General features: G+C 46.3%; 1 protein-coding gene and 1 long non-coding RNA gene across 3 annotated transcripts in view; one reads left to right on the top strand and one right to left on the bottom strand.

Annotated features, from left to right (window-relative positions):
* The window catches only part of LOC137504035 (uncharacterized), a 458,442-nt gene that overhangs the window by 204,369 nt on the left and 230,530 nt on the right, over positions 1 to 23,543 (bottom strand). The gene's annotated exons all lie outside the window — the stretch shown is intronic.
* The window catches only part of LOC137504028 (kinesin-like protein KIF28P), a 524,300-nt gene that overhangs the window by 201,978 nt on the left and 298,779 nt on the right, over positions 1 to 23,543 (top strand). For both annotated transcript variants that reach the window (XM_068231935.1, XM_068231937.1), the window contains one exon: positions 4,159 to 4,265. In XM_068231935.1, coding sequence (XP_068088036.1) covers positions 4,159 to 4,265 — 107 coding nt within the window. The remainder of the gene's footprint in view (positions 1 to 4,158; positions 4,266 to 23,543) is intronic.

Below are 23,543 nucleotides of genomic sequence, written 5' to 3' on the forward strand. Positions count from 1 at the left end.
CAAAAACACCTTATAGTTTTTGAGAAAATCGATTTTTAAGTTTCAAGGGCAAAAATGTCTTTTAAATGCGGAAAATGTCAGTTTTTTTTGCACAGGTAACAATAGTGTATTATTTTCATAGATTCCCCCAAGTGGGAAGAGTTTTACTTACTTCGTTCTGAGTGTGGGAAATATAAAAAAAAACGACGTGGGGTCCCCCCTCCCAGACCTCTTTAATCCCTTGTCCCCCATGCAGGCTGGGATAGCCAGAATGCGGAGCACCGGCCGCGTGGGGCTCCGCACCCTGACTATACCAGCCCGCATGGTCCATGGATTGGGGGGTCTCGGAAGGGGAGGGGCAGCCAAGCTTTCCCCTCCCCCTCCGAGCCCTTGTCCAATCCAAGGACAAGGGGCTCTTCTCCACCTCCGATGGGCGGTGGAGGTGGAGGCCGCGATTTCCTGGGAGGGGGGTTCATGGTGGAATCTGGGAGTCCCCTTTAAAAAGGGGTCCCCCAGATGCCCACCCCCCTCCCAGGAGAAATGAGTATAGAGGTACTTGTAGTACCCCTTACCCATTTCCTTTAAGAGTTAAAAGTAAATAAACACACAAACACATAGAAAAAGTATTTTAATTGAACAAAAAACATAACCACGAAAAAAGTCCTTTAATATTCTTAATTAACCATTAATACTTACCTGTCCCTTTAAATAAATGATCCCACGCAATATCCTCGGAAATGTTCTATCAGTTACAATGTAACAAAGTTATTACAATATAACAACTTTGTTACATTGTAACTACGCCGCACCCGACGTCACTCACCGCCGCCGCCGCCACCGCGTCTGCGCTGCAGGACCCGACAGAGCTCTGAGCTATATAGCTCAGAGCTCTCAAAAGCATCTTTGTATTTGGGCTCCAAGGAGCCCCATTGGTCCTTAGCAGACCAATGGGGTTCCTTCTGATTTGAAGGAACCCCATTGGTCTGCTAAGGACCAATGGGGCTCCTTGGAGCCCAAATACAAAGATGCTTCTCAGAGCTCTGAGCTATATAGCTCAGAGCTCTGTCGGGTCCGTGCAGGACGCTAAGTCCCCGCCGGCTCCGCTGCCCTCCCCGCCTCTCCCACATGTCACCCACATGTCACCCACATGTGGGTGACATGTGGGTGACAGATGTGGGCGGGGTGGACAGCGGGAGCTGCGGGGACTTAGCGTCCTGCACGGACGCGTATGCGGCGGCTGAGCGGCGAGTGGCGTCGGGTGCGGCGTAGTTACAATGTAACAAAGTTGTTACATAATAACTTTGTTACATTGTAACTGATAGAACATTTCCGAGGATATTGCGTGGGATCATTTATTTAAAGGGACAGGTAAGTATTAATGGTTAATTAAGAATATTAAAGGACTTTTTTCGTGGTTATGTTTTTTGTTCAATTAAAATACTTTTTCTATGTGTTTGTGTGTTTATTTACTTTTAACTCTTAAAGGAAATGGGTAAGGGGTACTACAAGTACCTCTATACTCATTTCTCCTGGGAGGGAGGTGGGCATCTGGGGGACCCCTTTTTAAAGGGGACTCCCAGATTCCACCATGAACCCCCCACCCAGGAAATCGCGGCCTCCACCTCCACCGCCCATCGGAGGTGGAGAAGAGCCCCTTGTCCTTGGATTGGACAAGGGCTCGGAGGGGGAGGGGAAAGCTTGGCTGCCCCTCCCCTTCCGAGACCCCCCAATCCATGGACCATGCGGGCTGGTATAGTCAGGGTGCGTAGCCCCACGCGGCCGGTGCTCCGCATTCTGGCTATCCCAGCCTGCATGGGGGACAAGGGGTTAAAGAGGTCTGGGAGGGGGGACCCCACGTCGTTTTTTTTTATATTTCCCACACTCAGAACGAAGTAAGTAAAACTCTTCCCACTTGGGGGAATCTATGAAAATAATACACTATTGTTACCTGTGCAAAAAAAACTGACATTTTCCGCATTTAAAAGACATTTTCGCCCTTGAAACTTAAAAATCGATTTTCTCAAAAACTATAAGGTCTTTTTGAAAAAAATTTTTTTTCCTCTTATTCCCACTGATCCCCTTAATATACCCTGGGAATTTGGTGTTCCTAAACTTTAAGCAGGCTTTGCTATTAACCATTAAAGTCGGCGGGTTTTTAAATGTTTACATTTTTCCTTTGAAACTTTAACATCGATTTTCTCAAAAACTATAAGGTCTTTTTGAAAAAAAAATTTTTCCTCTTATTCCTCCTGATCTCCTTAATATATTCTCCAAATTTGAGGCTCTTAGCATTTAAGGGGGCTTTGCTATTAACCCTTAAAGTCGGCGGCTTTTTTATATTATATGGAGCGTTACGGTTTAACGCGAAATTACGGTAGCGTTTAATGCGAAATTACGGCATGATACGACTGTAATGCGAAAATTACGCGAAAATTACGCTTACGCGAAATTTCGCGAAATCCTTCTTCATTACGATTATGTACTTACGGCCATAATCGTAATTACACTAATTACGCGAAATTTCGCAAAATCGTAATTAGGTCATTACGCTCATCTCTACTTATAATGCGTTGATTATAGTTCTAAAATATCGTTTTTAACCACTTCACAACTGAGGGGTTTTACCCCCTGACCACCAGAGCAATTTTCTCCTTTCAGCGCTCCATCCATTCATTCGCCTATAACTTTATCATTACTTATCACAATGAAATGAACTATATCTTGTTTTTTTCACCACCAATTAGGCTTTCTTTAGGTGGGACATTATTCCAAGAATTATTTTATTCTAAATGTGTTTTAATGGGAAAATAGGAAAACATTTGGAAGAAAAAACATTATTTTTCAGTTTTCTGCCATTATAGTTTTTAAATAATGCATGCTACTATAATTAAAATCCTTGTAACTTGTCTAGGGGTTAGGGATAGGGAGAGATCTGTGTGAGCCTACAGTTTGGTATAATTACAGTAAAATATCTGTAAAACCTACCATTGCATTGCTATGCTTAATACAAGTGTAAATATGGTTTTTGTTATAGACGATATTTGATGTTTCTTTTCAGAATTCGTTTGTTGTAATAGACGGTATTTTGCCATTTCATTTCCACTTATTTAACCTATTTAGCACTAAATTTTCGTTTACAATCCCTTAAAAGAAAAATATGGTTTTGCATTAAAACTTAAAATTTCGGCTATACCCCGCGCCCTTTTTTCCAGGCGCCCTTTTTTGATACACGCGTTTAAGTGACTCTATTATGTAGATCATTATAAAGGTTGAGTAGGTAAAAGAAATCTAAACTTTGAAGGGCATAAGAACTCGAGAGCACGGTTTGAACCATGGCCCAATGACCCTCTAATTTTGTCCTTTGGCATAATGGGGTATATTCACACAGCACATATAAATTGTGACAGACATTATGTACATCACATAATGAATGTGTTCACCCATAGGGTTCGATTCACAAAGTGGTGCTAACCCAGTTAGCTCGCCTAAAAGACTTCAGGCATGATAACCATTGCACCACGCTGGTGAAAAGCCAGTTTAGGCGTGATAAGTTTAGATAAGATTAGATCGCGCGCAAAGTCCCGCGCGCAAAGCAGCGCCATTAAAGTCTATGCGAAGTGCTCCAGACTTTTCATTGCGCAAAACTTTTGACCAGCTGTGCACTGCGGTGCTAACCCAGTTGGTTAGTTAGTTATCACACCTAAACTTATCACGCCTAAACTGAGTTTAGGCGTGATAAGGGGCTTTTCACCAGCGTGCTAACTGTTAGCACCGCTTTGTGAATCAAGCCCATAGATGTTAACATTCTTTTGTGATTATACCCAAATAATCTAATGACACTCATAATCATAAAACATAATACAAAGAAAACCATTTCTCTACACTGTTAATTAGATTCCCATGCTCACCAAAACTGATGACCCTGTCGGCAGGATTATTATTTATTGTCACCATACTACTTTATTACATTGTGGCATACAGTTACTCTTATGAGCATAATGACCTACAGTATCTGGACATACTACTTATTTACTGTTGTCGTATGTTTTTTAAAGATCTGCACTTATACTGCAATGTTGATTGTTGTATGATTATTTTTGTTTGTACAAAAGTCTTTGAATAAAAAGAAAGTTGAAAAAGTAAATCCAAACTGAAACCTGTATTGTTGTGGATTTGCAGAAGGCTGTCCTGAACTTAACTGGTCTCTTCCAGACATAGAATGTACAGGTGATGGTTGTGTCCTAATTGACCGCATGAAACCGTCACTTCCTATAACTACTTTAGCGGTAAGTCTTTGAATGAGTAATTTATTATGCAACACCCCCAAACTTGTACAGCAACTGTTTTGTTTACATGGTTAAGGAATTTTGTGTTTAGCAAAACATTGTTCTAAAATGCAAATTTACACTTATTCAAAATGGGAACTATATTTTACCGCTTCCGGACAAGCGCGGTTGAAATCTCAATGCTGCCACGCAGTCCCGCCACTCCTGCTGCTTTATCCCTGGCGCAACACACTATCTCTGCCATTAATATGATGGCAGAGCCCTTAGAGCCAGTCAGGAGCCGACTTTATTCGCTCCTGACCGCGTGATCACTGTGAGCCAATCGCATTCGCTTACATTGATTAAAAGGGTCAGGAACCAATCAAGGCCGGAGTCAGGCCAAGGCCACCTAGGCCATGGCCTAGGGCACCACAGGAGCAAGGGCAGCAAAGCAGCAGGCTAAACTGGTGCAGCATTTGCACGCTTGCAAATGCTGCAAGACTGAGAGATCAGACGAGCGCCTGACCATTGTACTCTGCTCCAGCGGCCTGTGCAGCAACCACCTTGCTGTTGGGCAGCATTGGAGACGGAAAGGAAGAGGAAGCTTCTGCACTGGAAATGAGCAGAGAAATGAGTGACACTGATGGTTGCTGTGGTGTGAAGGTGAGCTGGCTACCTATACTGAAATGGAGGGGGGAGGCGGGATTAAGGGAGTCATCTGGCTACCTATACTGTGTAAGAACCTATACGTTGGTTGCTATTGGCAACAGCACAATACACCTTTTACTCCGGCACCAGCAACTCATTAGAGCTGCAACTCACAGCGACAGCATGCAGGAGATAGAGCGGAGACAGCCACCTTCACCTTAAAGGGAACCAGAGATGAACGATTCACACAAAATAAACTTATCAGTCGATAGCTTGTAAAGACTAAATGCTCTACCTGATAATTTCGCCGCTCTGGTGTGCCTTTTTGAGTGTTTTTTATCCATTATTGCTCCAGGAAATATCCAATATGGCCGCCGGCTCATATCCCTTCTGCTTCCAGGTTATAAGCTGTTCTGGATGTGCTGTCTAGCCTTTATGAGACTATAGACAAGCAGGACTGCTGCAGGCTTTAATCTGTGTGCTTTCAACTTTATTATTCTGGCATGCTGTGTGGCTGCCTGTAGGAAGTGTCTCTCATAGAAAGGAAACTGCATACAGTAGATAATGACTGGCTGCACAATGCACACAGATACACTTGTCTGTTTCAGAGCTTCCTTCTCGGCAGCAGCAGCCCCTCCCATGTCAACAGCTCTGAGTAGGAAATCTGAGCCAGGAGGGGGCAGGCTTGGGCTTGAAAAGACTCCACAGAAGAGTGACTCAGCTATAATGATTCCAGGTCAAACCTAGACTGAATCAGTCGGTAGATTGTTATCACAGCTGCTAACAGATAGGTTAGACTGAGAAGAATAAAACTAAAAGCAGGGTAGGTGTTTACTGTCATGTTCCCACTGATAAATGTAATAAAATACATGAGGGTGCTTCGTCTCTGGTTCTCTTTAAGGGGTTTATTCAGCAATCATAGTTATACAAGTATTCCATCAGGCATCTTTTGTTACGTGTTGATTTCTTCAGAGTATAATCAGTCTTTCCTATATCCTATGTACATCACATATATTTACAGCATACAGACATGAAGCTATTATTCTAAATAGAAAGCGTAGAGAGCAGGATAGCATACAGAAGAAAAAGCCCCCTTTGCCATCCCGTCTCTTACTTTGATATGAACATCAAAGAGTTAAATTCTGACATCACCCGAGCCATACCCCCAAGCCTACAATTGGCAGGCATGGGCATGTGACCCACACCATCATCTAGTGCGCCAGTGTTTTATGCCCTAGATGCACGGAATGCAATGTTTTCCAAATATTGTCTCTGTTTACCTTTTCGTAGTCTGAATGTCGGGACATTTAGACCTAATAACCCATTCTGTGTCCTTCTAGAGGAACATGCTTTTTGTAAATGACTTCATAATTTCTCTCTGAGAAACTATGCTTAAAGAGACTTTAGTACCTGGGGCCTAGAATTCAAGTATACTTACATTCTATTAGCCCCCCTGAAATGACTTGAGCTGCAGGTGTCTCCATTAGGGTTCAGACGGTACCTATGAGCCTGTTTTTGTTATGTTTCACCCTTCCATGCTCGTTCCATGCTCTAGGTGAATGCCCCTGGGAGGGAGAGCAAGACCTCTTGTGTCTCTGGGAATGCCCTTCTCCTAAGCCCTCTGTAATAGATAGCGGAGACAGCCGCCGCAGCGGTGAGCGGTCTCCGCGTCTCAGCCGGTGGCCTTCGCGGCGCAGTTACATGGTGGAGTTTTGCCTGGTCCGTCAGTTGCACGTAGAATGAGGGCTACGCGCGCGCGCGCCGGGCGACAGGTCCTTTTTGCGAATAGAAGGGGAGTCAGCTGATCGGCCAGTCAGCTGACTCCAGCAGTGCTCCTGATTGGTCGAGTGACTGGGGCGGCGCTGTGGGTCGCTCTCAGTATATATAGGACCTGCCTGTCAGTAGCTCCTCGTCTGCTGTTGCAAATGCTACGTGTTAGCACTCAGACCTTAGTCAGATCCCAAAGTGTGCTAGAACCAGCAGGAGCTGGGGATCCACACTTAGTCAAATTCTGTTGATAGCTAAAGTACTAATTGAATTGTATTATTTGTTATGACCTTCTGCTAGCCTTGACTACTCTTCTGCTTACTGATTCTGTGTTTCTGCCTATCTGATCCTGTTGCCGACTCAGCCTGAACACTACTCTGACTTAAGCCTTCTGTCTTTGTACCGTATCTGTCCATTTGTTGCCGAATCTGCTTGTCTGACTCTCCTACCCTCACCAGTGAGCCTAGTCCCTGGTGAGAGATTCTCTGTACAGCTTAATCACCTGCTCCTCAGGTGACCAGTAGCTGCAGTACAGTCTTAATCACCTGCTCCTCAGGTGACCAGTAGTTGCAGTACAGTCTTGATCTCCTGCCCCTCAGGTGATCACGTGCTGCAGTACAGTCTGAATCACCCGATCCACAGGTGATCAGTATACGTTGTCTTACTGTGCGCCACCCGCTCCTCGGGTGAACTGATTACTAGTTCATCTGCATCTCCAGCTTGCTGGAGTGCTGATTCCTGTGTTCTATAGAGATATCTCCCTCTACCAGCTTCTCTGGGGGAGTTGGTATCTCTATCTGTATTACTGTTGCACCAAACACCTATCTTTACATCTGGTTGTCCTGTGTCTCGCTATACTCGCATTATTGGTGATTCTGCAGATCACCATATAATCAGGTATAGTATCTGTATTATTGGTGATACTGCAGATCACCAATAATCAGAAAATCTGTTCTTGCTGACACCAATCGTTACAGAACAGCAGACCAAACATTATGGACGCACTGCGTAGTCAGGTTGAAGTGCTGACCACCGCGGTAAACAATCTTACCGGGGTGATCAATACTCAACAGACTCAGATCACTCAACTGTCTGGGACAGTACAGGTATTTCAAATGACTATTGATACAGTGCGATCCCCTTCAGTCAAGGACCTTCGTATGTCCGTACCCGAAAAGTTTTCTGGGCATAGATCTGACTTTCAGAATATCAGAAACCGTGTGCTATCCTATTTTGAGTTGAGACCCAATCTGTCAGGATCTGAGAACCAGAGGGTAACCTTTATAAAGACCCTTTTGTCAGGAGATTCACAAACATGGGCATATAGTCTTCGCACAGGGCATGAGGCATTATCCTCAGTTCAGGAGTTTTTTAAGGCCATGGCCATTATATACGAGGATCCGGATATTGCTATCACGGCTGAGAGGAAACTAAAGACTCTCAGGCAAGGTTTATGCCGCAGAATTTAGGAGGTGGGCTGTATCAGCTAGATGGGGAACGTATGCTTTATTAGACTGCTTCCTGTCAGGACTATCCGATGCAGTTTCTGATTTGATGTTAGGTCATCCTGAGCCTAAATCTCTAGACGAAGCAATTTCATTGGCGGTGCGGGTCGATCGCCGCCTTCGCTATCAAAAACAAACCCGTGGCAGAAATGCTGTAAGATCTGTTTCCTATGCCTCTTCTCCACCCTCCTCACCTCAGGACGAACCGATGCAGTTCGGTCAGTCTAGGTTAACACAAGTGGAGAAGAATCACAGAAGGGCAGAAAGACTCTGTCTATACTGTGCTGAGGAGGGTCACATTGTCCAGAATTGCCCTAAAAAGTCGGGAAACGCTGCCGCCTAGGTGTAGTCAGAGGTAATACCCTAGGCGAGCCGTGTTTACCTCTAGATAATAAACGCTTACTCCTCCCTTGCTATATTACCTGGGAGGGTCGGGTCACGGCCACAGAAGCATTCGTGGACTCCGGCTCTGCAGCTAATTTTATAGATTATGACTTTGTCAAAAAATTGGGGATTCCCTTACTTCCTTTAGACCATCAGACTTTGATCACAGCGGTAGATGACTCTCTGTTACAGTGTAGACAGCCTCTTTCCCAGACCCCCTTATTGTTGTGTAATATAGGGGTTCTACATAAGGAGAAACTACAGTTCTTTGTCCTGCAAATGCAACCTCCACCATAATCCTCGGTATGCCTTGGTTGCAACTACACTCCCATCAGATCGACTGGGCTTCAGGTCAGCTACAAAGCTGGTCAGCCCATTGTCATCATCATTGTTTGGAGAAAGTTGCTGTTTGCGCCACCAAGGTTCAGGTGAAAGGGGTGCCAGTGCAGTACGCAGAATTTTCTGATGTGTTTTGTCCAAAATCAGCAGAGAAACTCCCGCCACACCGGAGCTTCGACTGTCCTATAGAGTTAAGATCAGGATGTATGCCCCCTAGAGGCCATCTCTATAATCTGTCGGGGCCAGAGAAGCTGGCTATGCAGGAATACATTAAGGAAAATTTGGCCAAGGGCTTTATCCATCCTTCCCGGTCACCAGCAGGGGCTGGGTTCTTTTTTGTACAGAAAAAGGACGGTGGGCTTCGGACTTGTATTGACTTAAAGAATAAGATCACAGTGAAACATCGCTATCCACTGCCTTTGATTGACGATTTGTTTGCTCAGGTGACCAATGCCAGTATCTTCTCTAAGCTAGACCTACGAGGAGCATACAACCTGGTACGCATTAGGGACGGTGATGAATGGAAGACGGCATTCAACATGCCCGATGGGCACTACGAGTATCTGATCATGCCCTTCGGGTTGTGTAATGCTCCTGCCGTCTTCCAGGAGTTGATCAATTAAGTCTTTAGGGAAGTTCTGGGAAAATTTGTGCTAGTGTATCTGGACAATATACTGATTTTTTCCATTAACCCTCCAGGACAGGTATACATCGAGATTTGGCCCCTCCCAGGAAACAGGAAACATCCACAAGCCTCTCTATAAATAAAAAACTTTGTCAGGTATCCGGCAGTATGGATGTTTCCTGTTCCAGAGACAGGTCTCTCTATACCCTGCGCTGCATGTCCTGGAGAGCCTGGGGGGCTAGGGACTGTTGGTGCTGCGGTGGCAGGTATGGATCAATAGGCTTTGTTATCTGCTGGCTGCCACTTACCTTTCTCTATAGCTTTTGTGGATGGACTGGGGAGAGAAAGGGCTGTGATGGCTTCTTGTTGGCAGGCGCCGCCGGCCGGAATGGTGAACGCACGCTGCGGTGAAAGCGGAGGCTGAGTGGGCAGAGCGTGCCAGGATCAAATATGGCGGTCGGCGGACTTCCGGTTCCGGCTTGTCGTCATTTCCGCCTGCCAGATAGAAGAGCGCACAGCATTCCCCGCGTCTCTGCACTCGTGCAGGACGCAAGATGGAGACACAGCCAGAGTCTGGGGCAAGCGTAGGTCTGCAGGCAGCTCAGGAGGATCCCAAAGCGCCAGAGCCGAAATCGGATACTAAGGTATCTATTTTATGCACATGAAAAACAGTTGTTTATGTGGAGGCTCTATATGGTGGCACTATTCTGGCTGTGTTACGGGGAAATTGTTTTGGTGAATAGCTTCTGGTGGGAAGTTGGATCACAATATGGTGGATTATGGTTGGCTGACTGTGTTAAAAGTTACTATAGTTGTACTTTATTATACTGTGTTACAGAGCACTGCAGCTTCATCCTCTGCCCCATCTGCTGAAGCATCAGATACTGCTAGGCCTAAAAAGGGCTGTCCCTCTTGTAATGTAAAGCTGCCAGTGCCTTGGAATAAGTTATTGTGTCAGCAATGTGCAACCCGAGTTTTAAATGAAGAATCAGCTGTGGCTTACAAAGATTTTCTTAGAATGGTTCGCAAGGAAATGACTGAGTCTATGAAGGTTTTCAGAGAATCTATGTCAGCTCAATCTGTGGTTAATCCACCGCCTATTGTTATTGCACAGATGCCTGCTGGTTCCGGGACTGTATCTTCTGCTGCTTCAGTTCCACAGCCTATTATACCTCAGCCTGTGGTCATTTCTCAATCACCTACTGTTACAGCTAATTATCCTGTAGGTCAAACAGCTATATGTGAAGAAACGCGGAAGAGCCGCCGCTATAAGTCAGCGGGAGGCGGCTCTTTCCGCGCATAGCATGGCGGAACGCGGAAGAACCGCCGCGTCTGACACGGCGGTTAGCGCGCATAGGCTTGTTGCAAACAGTCTGACCCAGCGCGGGGAGGCCGCCGCCGGGGCTGATGGCACAGGTCAGCGAGCACATTGCAAGACAGTACTGGTGTGGCTGGGACTGATAGTCCACCAAGGTACAGAATGACGCGCGTGCGCGCAGAGAGGCAGAACTTATATGGCAGTCAGAAAAGGGTCAGCTGACCAAGTCGGTCAGCTGACAACTCTGCTTCGTTTCATTGGTCCAGCACTTAGGGAGGGGCTGGAGAGTGTTTTAGTATATATACCGCTGGCTGTTCAGTTGCTGGTTGTCTGGCGTTGCGATCACTATGTGGTAGCACTCAGACCTAAATCAGATCCTAAAGTGTGCCGGGACCAGCTGGAGCTGTAATCCTACACTTAGCTAGATTCTGTTGATAGTCTTAAGTACTAGTTTGATTGTGATTATCTGTTATGACCTTTTGCTTGCCTGACTATTCTTCTGAACTCTGATCCTGTACCTTGCTATTCTGATACTCTGTTGCCGAACCCCGGCTCGTCCTAAGATTCCGCATCTGCCTCCTGATTCTGTACCTCGATATTTCTGTTACCCTGTTGCCGAACTCTGCTTGTTTATTAGACCCCGCATCTGCCTTCTGAATCTGTACTGTATCTGTCTGTGTGGTTACGACCTGGTTTGTCCGACCTCAAGAACCGGCCTTACTATTAGAGGCGGTTCCCAGTCCTGGTAGTGACACTCCCTCCTGAGTGTCACTCTCGGTTTGTCCTTCCTACTCTCAGCCTGACTCCTCCCCCCGGGAGAGTTCAGGTCTTTGGAAGGAATTTGTGCAGTACTCTTTACTGCTCTGAGGCCTAGTCCTCTAAGTATTATGATTGCACTAATCACTCCTACTCTACTCAGGTGTCCAGAGGTTAGCTTATATATCTGATTATCGGTGATACTGCAGATCATCAATAATCTGGTAAATATCTGTATTCCCAGTGATACTGCAGATCACCGGTAATCAGATCCTCTCTGTGTTACACCGATCGTTACACTATACCTTTAGACGTACTAAGTGATAGACCTATTGAGGAATCACCACCTTCTACAACAGGACACAAAAAAAGCAACCTCTAAAACAAATCGGCCTGTTTTGTCAGATTCTGAGCCTGAAGAATATTCAGATGATATATCTGAATGTGATTCTGACGAGGAATTGTCTGAAAAAGATCAGGACAGACCTTCTAAGTTTAGGTTTTCTGCAAACGAAACAGAGGAGTTGTTAAAAGCAATTTATGATTCTTTAGGTTTAAAAGATGATGCTCCTTCTTTGGTGTCTATGCATGATGCATTATATGCAGGCATGGAAGGAGAAAAGCCTATGGTTTTTCCAGTGCATTCGTCAACTAAGCAGTTGATGTATAGCCAGTGGAAGAACCCTTATAGAAAGGTCTTTTTGTCCAGAGGCTTTAAAAGAAGATTCCCTTTTGCAGAAGAAGACTGTAAACAGTGGGATAAATGCCCTAAGTTAGATGCAGCTTTTTCGCAAGTACAGAAAGAGAATGAGTTATCTTTTGAGGATCTGGGCTTCTTAAAAGACCAATCAGACAAGAAAGCGGAGTTTGCCTTAAAAAATACATGGTCGGCTATCTGTGCAATCTTCCGCCCTGCCGCTGCTACTACTTGAGTGGGCCACACGTTGGATTTATGGATGCATCAGGTTATGCGTCATATTAAGATGAGGTCAAGTAAAGAAACTATATTAAATTCCTTTACTGTAATGTTTAAGGCCATACATTTTATTATTGATGCTGCAACGGAATCTATCCGTTTGACAGCTAGGGCGGCTGCTTTGTCTAACGTAGCCAGAAGGAATATCTGGATTAAAACCTGGGAAGGTAGTAATGTTTCGAAAAACAAGTTATGTACCATACCTTTCTCAGGTGACTTATTGTTCGGGCCAGAGCTAGATGAAATCTTAGAGAGAACATCAGATAAAAGAAAGGCTTTCCTAAGAAAAGGCAATTCAGACAGGGAAAGAGGTTTTTTCGTAAGAACCGACAAGAAAATAAGACTAAACCCCAAAACAGACGCAAACCCTGGTCCTTCTCCCGGGAGCAGAACAAGCCAAATGCCTTGTTTGGCGGTTCAGACACCACTACAAAAAAACAGTGACAACGAAGTAGCTGTGGGAGGAAGGTTGGGCTCCTTCTTTCCTCAGTGGCAGAAATTTGCGACCAGTCCATCTATTCTCAACCTGATCGAGCTGAGATATCATATTGTATTCCAGCAAAAGCCTCCAACAAGATTCATTGTGACAAAGGAGTTAAGATCAGACGAAGAGCAAAGGGCCATAGCTTACATACTACAAGATATGTTGACAAGGAAGGTAGTCACTTTGGTACCAATTCTGGAGCAGGGAAAGGGATTTTATTCGAAAATCTTTCTGGTGAGGAAACCGTCGGGCAAGTATCATTTAATTCTAAACCTCAAACCTCTGAATCCGTTCATAAAACATCAGAAGTTCAGGATGGAATCCATTTATTCACTGAGAAATCTGCTGACAGCCAATTGCTTCATGCTGAGTATCGATCTCAAGGACACCTATTGGCATGTCGATCGAACAAAAATCGCAATGGTTTCTAAGATTTGCAGTGAAGGAAGGAAATATGGTGACTCATTACCAGTTCCATTGCCTCCCCTTTGGCATAAAGTCCGCTCGGAGGATTTTCACCAAAGTGATTGTCGAACATCTCAGACCTGCACAAAAAAGGAATTATGATTGTTTTTACTTGGATGATCTATTGATAGTGGCAGAATCAAGACAAACATTATTACTCCACAGGGAGATAGTTGTGAGAGAACTCCAGCAAGCAGGATGGGTTATAAGTGTGGAAAAGTCACAGTTAGAGCCCACTCAGAATATTCTTTTTCTGGGGTTTATGATAAACTCAGTAGAACAAAGGATGTTCTTACCGGAGCAAAAGATTGCGAAGGTAGTACAGTAGGTGGAAGAGTTGAAGGGAGTGGAGGTCATTTCAATACGAGATGCTATGAGACTCCTGGGACTTCTGAACTCAGTGGCACCAGCAGTGCAATGGGCAATGAAACATTCTCGAATTCTGCAGTCCTGGGTTCTGAAAAACTGGGGCAAGACGATCGAAACCTTGGATCAGTTAGTGCAGATCCCTATGGCTGTAAAGAAAAGTCTAGAATGGTGGACTGTTCCCCACTCATTATCTCAAGGCAGACCTTGGCACCTTCCAACACAAATAATCTTGACCACGGATGCAAGTCTGTCGGGATGGGGGGCTCACATTCAAGACTTCAAAGTACAGGGACTTTGGCAACATCATATGAAAAATCAGTCCTCAAATTACAGGGAATTATTGGCGGTAAAGTTAGCTCTGATATCAACTCAGCATTTGATAGCATCCAAGCATGCGCAGATAAGGACAGACAACTCCACAGTAGTGGCTTATATAAATCGCCAAGGAGGAACGAAGTCACACAGGCTATTGACACTTGCACTAGAAATACTGGACATGGCAGAACAGACTCTATTGTCAATTACAGCAGTTCATTTGAAAGGGTCTATGAATGTGCTAGCAGATCTACTGAGTCACAAACAACTATCAAATTCGGAATGGCAATTGAACCCTGAAGTATATCAGTGGATAACATCAATATGGTGAACGCCTATCATAGATCTATTCGCCAACAAGGAAAATACAAAATGTCGTCAGTTTTTTTCCCTGAACGCCAAGGACATTCCAACGGCAGTAGATGCTCTGTCCCAGACATGGGATTTCAGTCTAGCATTTGCATTCCCTCCTCTGAATCTGTTACCGTTGGTATTGAGAAAGATTGCAGTATCCAGAACAAGGGTGATTCTTATTGCTCCAAATTGGCCATGAAGGTCGTGGTATCCACTGCTACTGAAGTTAAAGATAGCAGAACAGATGCTACTTCCTTCGCTAGACAACTTAGTATTGATTCAGAACCAGGTTGTTCCAGACATCAAAAAATGGAAGTTAACAGCCTGGTTACTGAAGAGCTCATCCTAAAAAGCTATGGATTGTTAGCGCCGCAGCTCGGCGTCCGGGACGGCTCCCTGCAGAGAGGCCCCCATCCTCCACACATCCAGCCATAGGGGACATCACTGCGCAGGCCGCCGGGCCACCACCACAGATCCGGACACGGGGTAAGCGCGCACCATCCTCTGCTGGCTCCGTCCTCCCTGTGAGTCTGCCCAGCCGATATGGAGTTTTTGGCTGCATGCAGGGGGCCATCCCCTGCAATCCGGCGGGGATGTTTGCCGCTGGAGAGCTCGGCAGGCTCTACTGCTCCACTGCAGCCTTGTTTCTGTGCTGCACCCATCATCTGCCTGCCACCCCAGCACCCATCATCTGTCTGCCGCCCCGGCACCCATCATCTGCCTGCCGCCCCGGCACCCATCATCTGCCTGCCGCCCCGACACCCATCATCTGCCTGCCGCCCCGGCACCCATCATCTGCCTGCCTCCCCGGCACCCATCATCTGCCTGCCGCCCCGGCACCCATCATCTGCCTGCCGGCCCCGGCATCCATCATCTGCCTGCCGCCCCCGGCACCCATCATCTGCCTGCCGCCCCCGGCACCCATCTTCTGCCTGCCGCCTGTAAAAAGGTCAGTCAGCCCACGCACAGGCAGCTGGGTTCCGCTGCAACCATACCATCGCAACAGCCCCTCCACGATCCGAAGAGTCCGCAATGCCCATATCTCCAGCGCAAAACCAGCCACCAGGACACTAATCGGCCAGGTCACACTGTAATTCGAAGGGGACTCCTTCTCACTGTTCTTTTTTCACCTTCTTTCTTCACTCACCTCTCTCTCTCTTCCCAGGTCGGACCCGGGCATCCGATTCAAAGTATAGCTGCAGAAGCGTTTTGAGTGCCATGTACGGCAGCGGATTACCCCCTGGTCCTTCTCCTGATCTATCCCTTATGTATCCCTCTCTATCTATGCTTTATATTTTTATGCTTGCATAAGCACTGAACCTACTGTATGTATCTGTATGCACTTTATGTATATACTGTATATCTACTGTATGCATTTCTACTGTACCACCACCGACCCTGTTGTGCCAAAATCAATTCCGGGTATAACTCTGTTGTACTTGGCGAAATAAATTCTGATTCTGATTCTGATTCTGATAAGGTAGTAGATACTCTTATCAAAAGTCGAAAAAAGAACACAAGAGCAATATACCTCAAATATTGGAAGACATATAATTTATGGAAAGAACAGTCAGGATTTAGGTCCAATGAGGTGGCTACCATGGGCGTAGGGCCCGTGGTCGCAGCGGTCGCCTTGGCGACCGGGCCCGGCTCCTGAGGAGGCGGGGGAGGGGCCCATCTCCGTCTGGAGGGCCATGCGACCGTGCGCGCTGGTAGGAGGGAGCCGCAGCTGCGGGGAGGGCAGCCCGACCTCTCCCTCCCTTCCTCTCCCTCCCTTCCTCTCCCTCCCTTCCTCTCCCCGGGGCCCCCCCCCCCCCACAGATGCAGAGTGCAGCTCACGGAAGCGCTGTAGGCAGAACTCACCTCCCTGCGTTCCACTCGCCGCTGATCTCCTCTCTGGCTGGCTCTGCATAGATGTTGTTACACACGCAGCTTCCGGCTAAACAGGAAGCTGCGTGTGTAAGCATCTATGTAGAGCCAGCCAGAGAGGAGATCAGCGGCGATTGGAACCAGGGACGGAGGTGAGTTCTGCCTACAGCGCTTCCGTGAGCCGCTCACTCTGCATCTGAGGGGGGGGGCCCCGGGGAGAGGAAGGGAGGGAGAGGTCGGGCTGCCCTCCCCGCGGCTGCGCCCCCCCTCCATTATGGGGACGGGGCACCTACCTACCTGCCCTATCCTGGGGGGCAGCTACCTAATCTATCCTGGGGGGCACCTACCTAATCTAACCTATACTGGGGGGCACCTACCTAACCTATCCTGGAGGGCAGCTACCTAATCTATCCTGGGTGGCAGCTACCTAATCTAACCTAATCCTGGGGGGCAGCTACCTAATCTATCCTGGGGGCAGCTACCTAATCTATCCTGGGGGGCACCTACCTAATCTAACCTATACTGGGGGGCACCTACCTAATCTATCCTGGGGGCAGCTACCTAATCTATCCTGGGGGGCAGCTACCTAAACTAACCTAATCCTGGGGGGCAGCTACCTAATCTAACCTATACTGGGGGGCACCTACCTAATCTATCCTGGGGGGCAGCTACCTAATCTATTCTGGGGGGCAGCTACCTAATCTAACCGATACTGGGGGGTACCTACCTAATCTATCCTGGGGGCAGCTACCTAATCTATCCTGGGGGGCATCTACCTAATCCTGGGGGGCAGCTACCTAATCTATCCTGGGGGGCAGCTACCTAATCTATCCTGGGGGGCACCTACCTATTCTAACCTAATCCTGGGGGGCAGCTACCTAATCTATCCTGGGGGGCAGCTACCTAATCTATCCTGGGGGGCAGCTACCTAATCTATCCTGGGGGGCAGCTACCTCATCTAACCTATACTGGGGGGCACCTACCTAATCTATCCTGGGGGCAGCTACCTAATCTATCCTGGGGGGCAGCTACCTAATCTAACCTATACTGGGGGGCACCTACCTAATCTAACCTATACTAGGGGACACCAACCTAATCTAATTTATACTGGGGGCACCTACCTATCTAACCTATACTGGGGGCACTTACTTATCTAACCTGTATTGGGGGCACCTAGCTAGCCTATACAGGTGGCAACTAAACTGGCTACCTATATTGGAGGCACCTACCTAACTAACCTATACTGGGGGCACCTACCTATCTAATCTACGCTGGGGGCAACTATTCTGGCTACCTATATTAGAGGCACCCACCTAGCTAACCTGTACTGGGGGCACCTATCTATCTAACTTATACCGGCGGCGCCTGCCTATCTCACCTATACCGGGGGCAACTATACTGGCTTACCTATGCCTGACTACCTATACTGGGGGTACCTATAGCTGGCTATAGGGATTTTGATATGTGTGTGCCGGGGGAGGGGGGGCTGTTGTTGCCGGGGGGGGGGGGCCCACATCCAGATTCCGCATCGGGGCCCAGAGGTTTGTAGCTACGCCACTGGTGGCTACTGTCTTAGAATTCCTCCAAAGTGGGGTAGATAAGAAATTGGCCTTAAAGAGACACTGAAGCGAAAAAAAAAATTATGATATTATGATTTGTATGTGTAGTACAGCTAAGAAATAAAACATTAAGATCAGATACATCACTCTAATTGTTTCCAGTACAGGAAGAGTTAAGAAACTCCAGTTGTTATCTCTATGCAAACAAGCCATTAACTCTTCGACTAAGTCTTAGTCATGGAGAGGGCTGTTATCTGACTTTTATTATCTCAACTGTAAGTGCACTGTTTACTTTTTCTCTGATAGAAGAGAGGTCATTACTTCACAGACTGCTCTGAAAGACTCATTTTGAATGCTGAGTGTTGTGTAATCTGCACATATTATAGAATGATGCAATGTTAAAAAAAACACTATACACCTGAAAATAAAAGTATGAGAATGTTTTCTTTGCTGCTAATCTTCTAGTAATTATTCATAGTACACAACCAATTCACTATATCATTTTTTTTTTCGCTTCAGTGTCTCTTTAAGCACTATTAAGGTACAGATTTCAGCTCTTTCGGTTTTTTTAGACACACAATTGGCTATTCACCCTTTGATTGCTCGTTTTGTCAAATCAATAGAAAGGAATAGACCGATTGCTGGTAAGCCATTCCCAAAATAGGATTTATCCTTAGTTCTGAAGGCTTTGACAAAGCCGCCTTTTGATTGTGCTGGTAGCATGAATTTACATTTATTGACCTTTAAAACTATTTTTTTAGTAGCAATTACCTCTGCAAGGAGAGTGAGTGAATTGGAAGCCTTATCCTGTAAGGAGCCTTATTGTATTGTTTATGCTGATAGGGTAGTTCTTAGAACTAGTTCAGAGTTTATTCCAAAGGTTGGGGATATTTTTTATCGATCTCAGGAGATTATACTACCAACATTCTATCCTAGTCCAAAAAATGAGCAGGAAAAGCAGCGACATTTACTGGATGTGAGACAAATACTTAAAGATTATCTGGAAAGAGTGGAGAGTTTAAGAAAAACTGAAGCTCTTTTTGTAAATTTCACGGGAAAGTTAGTGGGCCAGAGAGCTTCGAAGAGAACAATAGCTAACTGGATTAAACTGTGTATTCTGGATGCTTATAAGATTATGGAAACTGCTCTGCCAAAAGATCTTAAAGCTCATTCTACTAGAGAGACAGCAACATCTTGGGCCTTCAGAGCTGGTGCTTCTCCTCTGGAAATCTGTAAGGCAGCAACGTGGAAGAATTTGGGAACGTTCATGCGGCATTACAGGTTGGATCGGATATCTTCATCAGATCAAGACTTTGGAAGGAAAGTCTTACAGGCGGTTAGCCCACCCTAAGGTTAGTGTTTTCTTGAGTATCATTACGATGTATACCTGTCCTGGAGGGTTAATGGAAAAAACTAACCATTAGCTTACCTGGTAATTTAATTTTAGGTAACCCTCCAGGACAGGTGGGGTAACCCACCCCGCTTCCTTTATACACTATTTATGTATAAGTATGTTATGTGTATATATGTATATATATGGATGTATATGTGTATGTATAGATTACACTGTTATGGATGGTTAGGTGTCAGGTAGTTGAGACCTGTTTGGATGTTTTCTTTATTTAATACTGCCGGATACCTGACAAAGTTTTTTATTTATAGAGAGGCTTGTGGATGTTTCCTGTTTCCTGGGAGGGGCCAAATCTCGATGTATACCTGTCCTGGAGGGTTATCTAAAATTAAATTACCAGGTAAGCTAATGTTTAGTTTTCTCACCCAATCTAACCGAACATCGGAAACATGTGAAGTTCGTTTTAAGAAAATTGAGGCAGAACTCGTTGTATGCGAAGTTAGAGAAATGCCTCTTTGAAGTCACTAAGGTCCCTTTTTTGGGATATATTATTTCCACTTCAGGTCTCTCCATGGATCCTGAAAAAGTTGCTGCTGTATTGGAGCGGCCTCAACCTGTAGGATTGAAGGCACTCCAAAGGTTTCTTGGCTTCGCCAATTACTTCAGGAAGTTCATCAAAGGGTTTTCTTCTGTAGTGTCACCCCTCACCAACCTTACCAAGAAGGGGGCTGACACGTACCATTGGACAGTAGAGGCACAGTCTGCCTTCGCTACGTTGACAAAGTTATTTTGTTCTGCTCCCATTTTGAGACACGTGGATGTCACCTTCCCCTTCATTGTTGAGGTGGATGCATCGGAGATTGGGGTTGGGGCTGTACTGTCTCAACGCTCTGGCCTTCAAGGCAAACTACATCCCTGTGCCTTCTTTTCTCGTAGGTTCTCTCCAGCCGAGAGGAACTACGATATTGGCAATAGGGAGCTCTTGGCCATTAAGTTAGCTTTTGAAGAATGGCGCCATTGGCTGGAAGGGGCAGAACATACGATCACGGTCTATACTGATCATAAAAATTTGGAGTACATCGAAGGGGCCAAAAGACTTAGCCCCCGACAGGCTCGCTGGTCCTTGTTCTTTTCAAGGTTCAGGTTTGTCATCACGTATACACCGGGAAGTAAGAATGTCAAAGCAGATGCATTATCTAGGTGTTTTGAGCCCAAGACAGTTCAGCCATCAACCCGAGACCATCTTACCTCAAAGACTGGTGGTGGCAGCCACGAAAACCTGGGAAGACTGGGCGGTTACCCTAGGGCCTTACCAGCAAGATATTCCAGAAGGGAAGCCCGAGGGGGTTCTGTTTGTGCCACTTCCTTTTCGCCTACAACTCTTGCAATTGTTCCACGCCCATAAGAATGCAGGGCATCCCGGGGCTGCTCGAACTCAGGACCTACTGGCCAGATGTGTATGGTGGCCTTCGTTGGCTCTAGATTGCAAAGAGTTTGTGAGAGAGTGCTCTGTGTGTGCCAGAAATAAACCCTCAACCTTTACCGGTGCCAAATGAACCATGGACCCACTTGTCTATGGACTTTGTAGGAGAACTTCCCAGGTCTGAGGGCAAGTTGGTCATCTGGGTGGTGGTTGATAGGTCCAGTAAAATGGCTAATTTTGCACCTCTGAAGGGACTCCCCTCGGCCCAGGAATTGGCTGATCTCTTCATCCAGCACATTTTCCGGCAGCATGGCATTCCGGAGAATGTGGTGTCAGATAGGGGAGTCCAGTTCGTGTCTAAATTCTGGAGAGCCTTTTGCCACCAGCTCGGTATGGACCTATCATTTTCATCAGGCTACCACCCATAGACCAATGGACAGACCGAAAGAGTTAATCAGTCCTTGGAGCAATTTCTCAGGTGTTAATGTGGCAGATGCGCAGTCAGATTGGGTAAAGTTTCTGCCATTTGCGGAATTTGCGCATAATAATCTGAAGAGTTCCTCTTCAGGTTTTTCTCCTTTCCAGTGGTTTCGGGGAGATCTCCCAAATTCTCCCCAATACCAGTGGCATCTTCCCCTTTTCCGGCTCTAGAGGATTGGCAAAGGGCATTGAAGGAAATTTGGGGGCTTGTAAAAAGGAATCTGGGAAAAGCCTTCCAGACGCAGAAAAAATAGGCGGATAAAAGGCGGTCTGTTGAGTGGAAGTTTTCCCCAGGAGACATTGTGTGGGTGTCTACTCGGCATCTGGCATTAAAGCAACCATCACCTAAGGTAGGACCCAGGCTTGTACGCCCATATCCTGTGTTCAGAAAGATTAATGACGTGACATATGTGATTGATCTCCCAGCCAGCATGAGAGGTGTGAGATCATTTCATGTTTCTTTGTTGAAGCCTGCTGTACATGTGGATTCCTCTCCAACCCCCCCCCCCCCCCCCCCCCCTGAGATGATTGACGACCAACTTGAGTATGAGATCGAGAAAATTTTAGATTCTCGATTAGTGCAGAACTCTGTACAGTACCCGGTCCATTGGAAGGGGTATGGCCTGGAGGAAAGAACTTGGGTTCCAGATTGCCGCATGCATGCCGAGGATCTAAAGAAAGAGTTTCATGAGTTACACCCTGAAAAGCCGCGTAAGAAGTGTCCGGGGTCCACTCCTCAGGGGGGGGGGGGGGGGGGGGGGGGGGGGGTACTGTAATAGATAGCGCAGATGCCGCCGCAGCGGTGAGCGTCTCAGCCGGTGGCCTACGCCGCGCAGTTACATGGTGGAGTTTTCCCTGCTCCGTCAGTTGCACATAGACTGAGGGCTACGCGCGCGCGCCAGGCGACAGGACATTTATGCGAATAGAATGGGAGTCAGCTGATCGGCCGGTCAGCTGACTCCAGCAGTGCTCCTGATTGGTTGAGTGACTGGGGCGGCGCTGTGGGGCGCTCTCAGTATACATAGGACCTGCCTGTCAGTAGCTCCTCGTCTGCTGTTGCAAATGCTATGTGTTAGCACTCAGACCTTAGTCAGATCCCAAAGTGTGCTAGAACCAACAGGATCTGGGGATCCACACTTAGTCAGATTCTGTTGATAGCTAAAGTACTAATTGAATTGTATTATTTGTTATGACCTTCTGCTAGCCTTGACTACTCTTCTGCTTACTGATTCTGTGTTTCTGCCTATCTGATCCTGTTGCCGACTCAGCCTGAACACTACTCTGACTTAAGCCTTCTGTCTTTATACCGTATCTGTCCGTTTGTTGACGAATCTGCTTGTCTGACTCTACTACCCTCACCAGTGAGCCTAGTCCCTGGTGAGAGATTCTCTGCATAGCTTAAAGAAAACCTGAACTGAAAATTAAAATCAAAATAAGCATACACAAGTCATACTTACCTTCCATGTAGTCTACTCCTCAGTGTCTTTCTCCTGGCCCACGTCCTGTTTGTTCACTGTGATCAAGGGAATTTTCCATCCTCCATTTTGAAAATGGGCATTACCCATAACAGCTTTCTGGTCAGCACACAGTTAAACTGTAACATCGCCCACTTGGGCCATAGGGAAAGATGGACATTACCTGGTACATCAGTTTTCCTCTCAGCTATAACTGACAGCAACTGATATTTTACTGACAGCAACTGATATATTTCAGATCTGACAAAATATTGTCAGAACTGGAAGGGATTATTGTCAGAAGAAAATGGTGAGCTTCTGAGAGGAACTGATGGCAAGGTAACTATGTAATGTTCATTTGAGGTTACCTCATGTGTTTATTTTAAATATTTTTACTCAGTACAGGTTCTCTTTAATCACCTGCTCCTCAGGTGACCAGTAGCTGCAGTACAGTCTTAATCACCTGCTCTTCAGGTGACCAGTAGCTGCAGTACAGTCTTGATCTCCTGCCCCTTCAGGTGATCACCTGCTGCAGTACAGTCTGAATCACCCGCTCCACGGGTGATCAGTATACGTTGTCTTACTGTGCACCACCCGCTCCTCGGTTGAACTGATTACTAGTTCATCTGCATCTCCAGCTTGCTGGAGTGCTATACCCTGTGTTCTATAGAGATATCTCCCTCTACCAGCTTCTCTGGGGGAGTTGGTATCTCTATCTGTATTACTGTTACACCAAACACCTATCTTTACATTTGGTTGTCCTGTGTCTCGCTATACTCGCATTATTGGTGATTCTGCAGATCACCATATAATCAGGTATAGTATCTGTATTATTGGTGATACTGCAGATCACCAATA

This window comes from Hyperolius riggenbachi, chromosome 4 (genome assembly GCF_040937935.1).
Source record: "Hyperolius riggenbachi isolate aHypRig1 chromosome 4, aHypRig1.pri, whole genome shotgun sequence".
NCBI classification, from domain to species: domain Eukaryota; kingdom Metazoa; phylum Chordata; class Amphibia; order Anura; family Hyperoliidae; genus Hyperolius; species Hyperolius riggenbachi.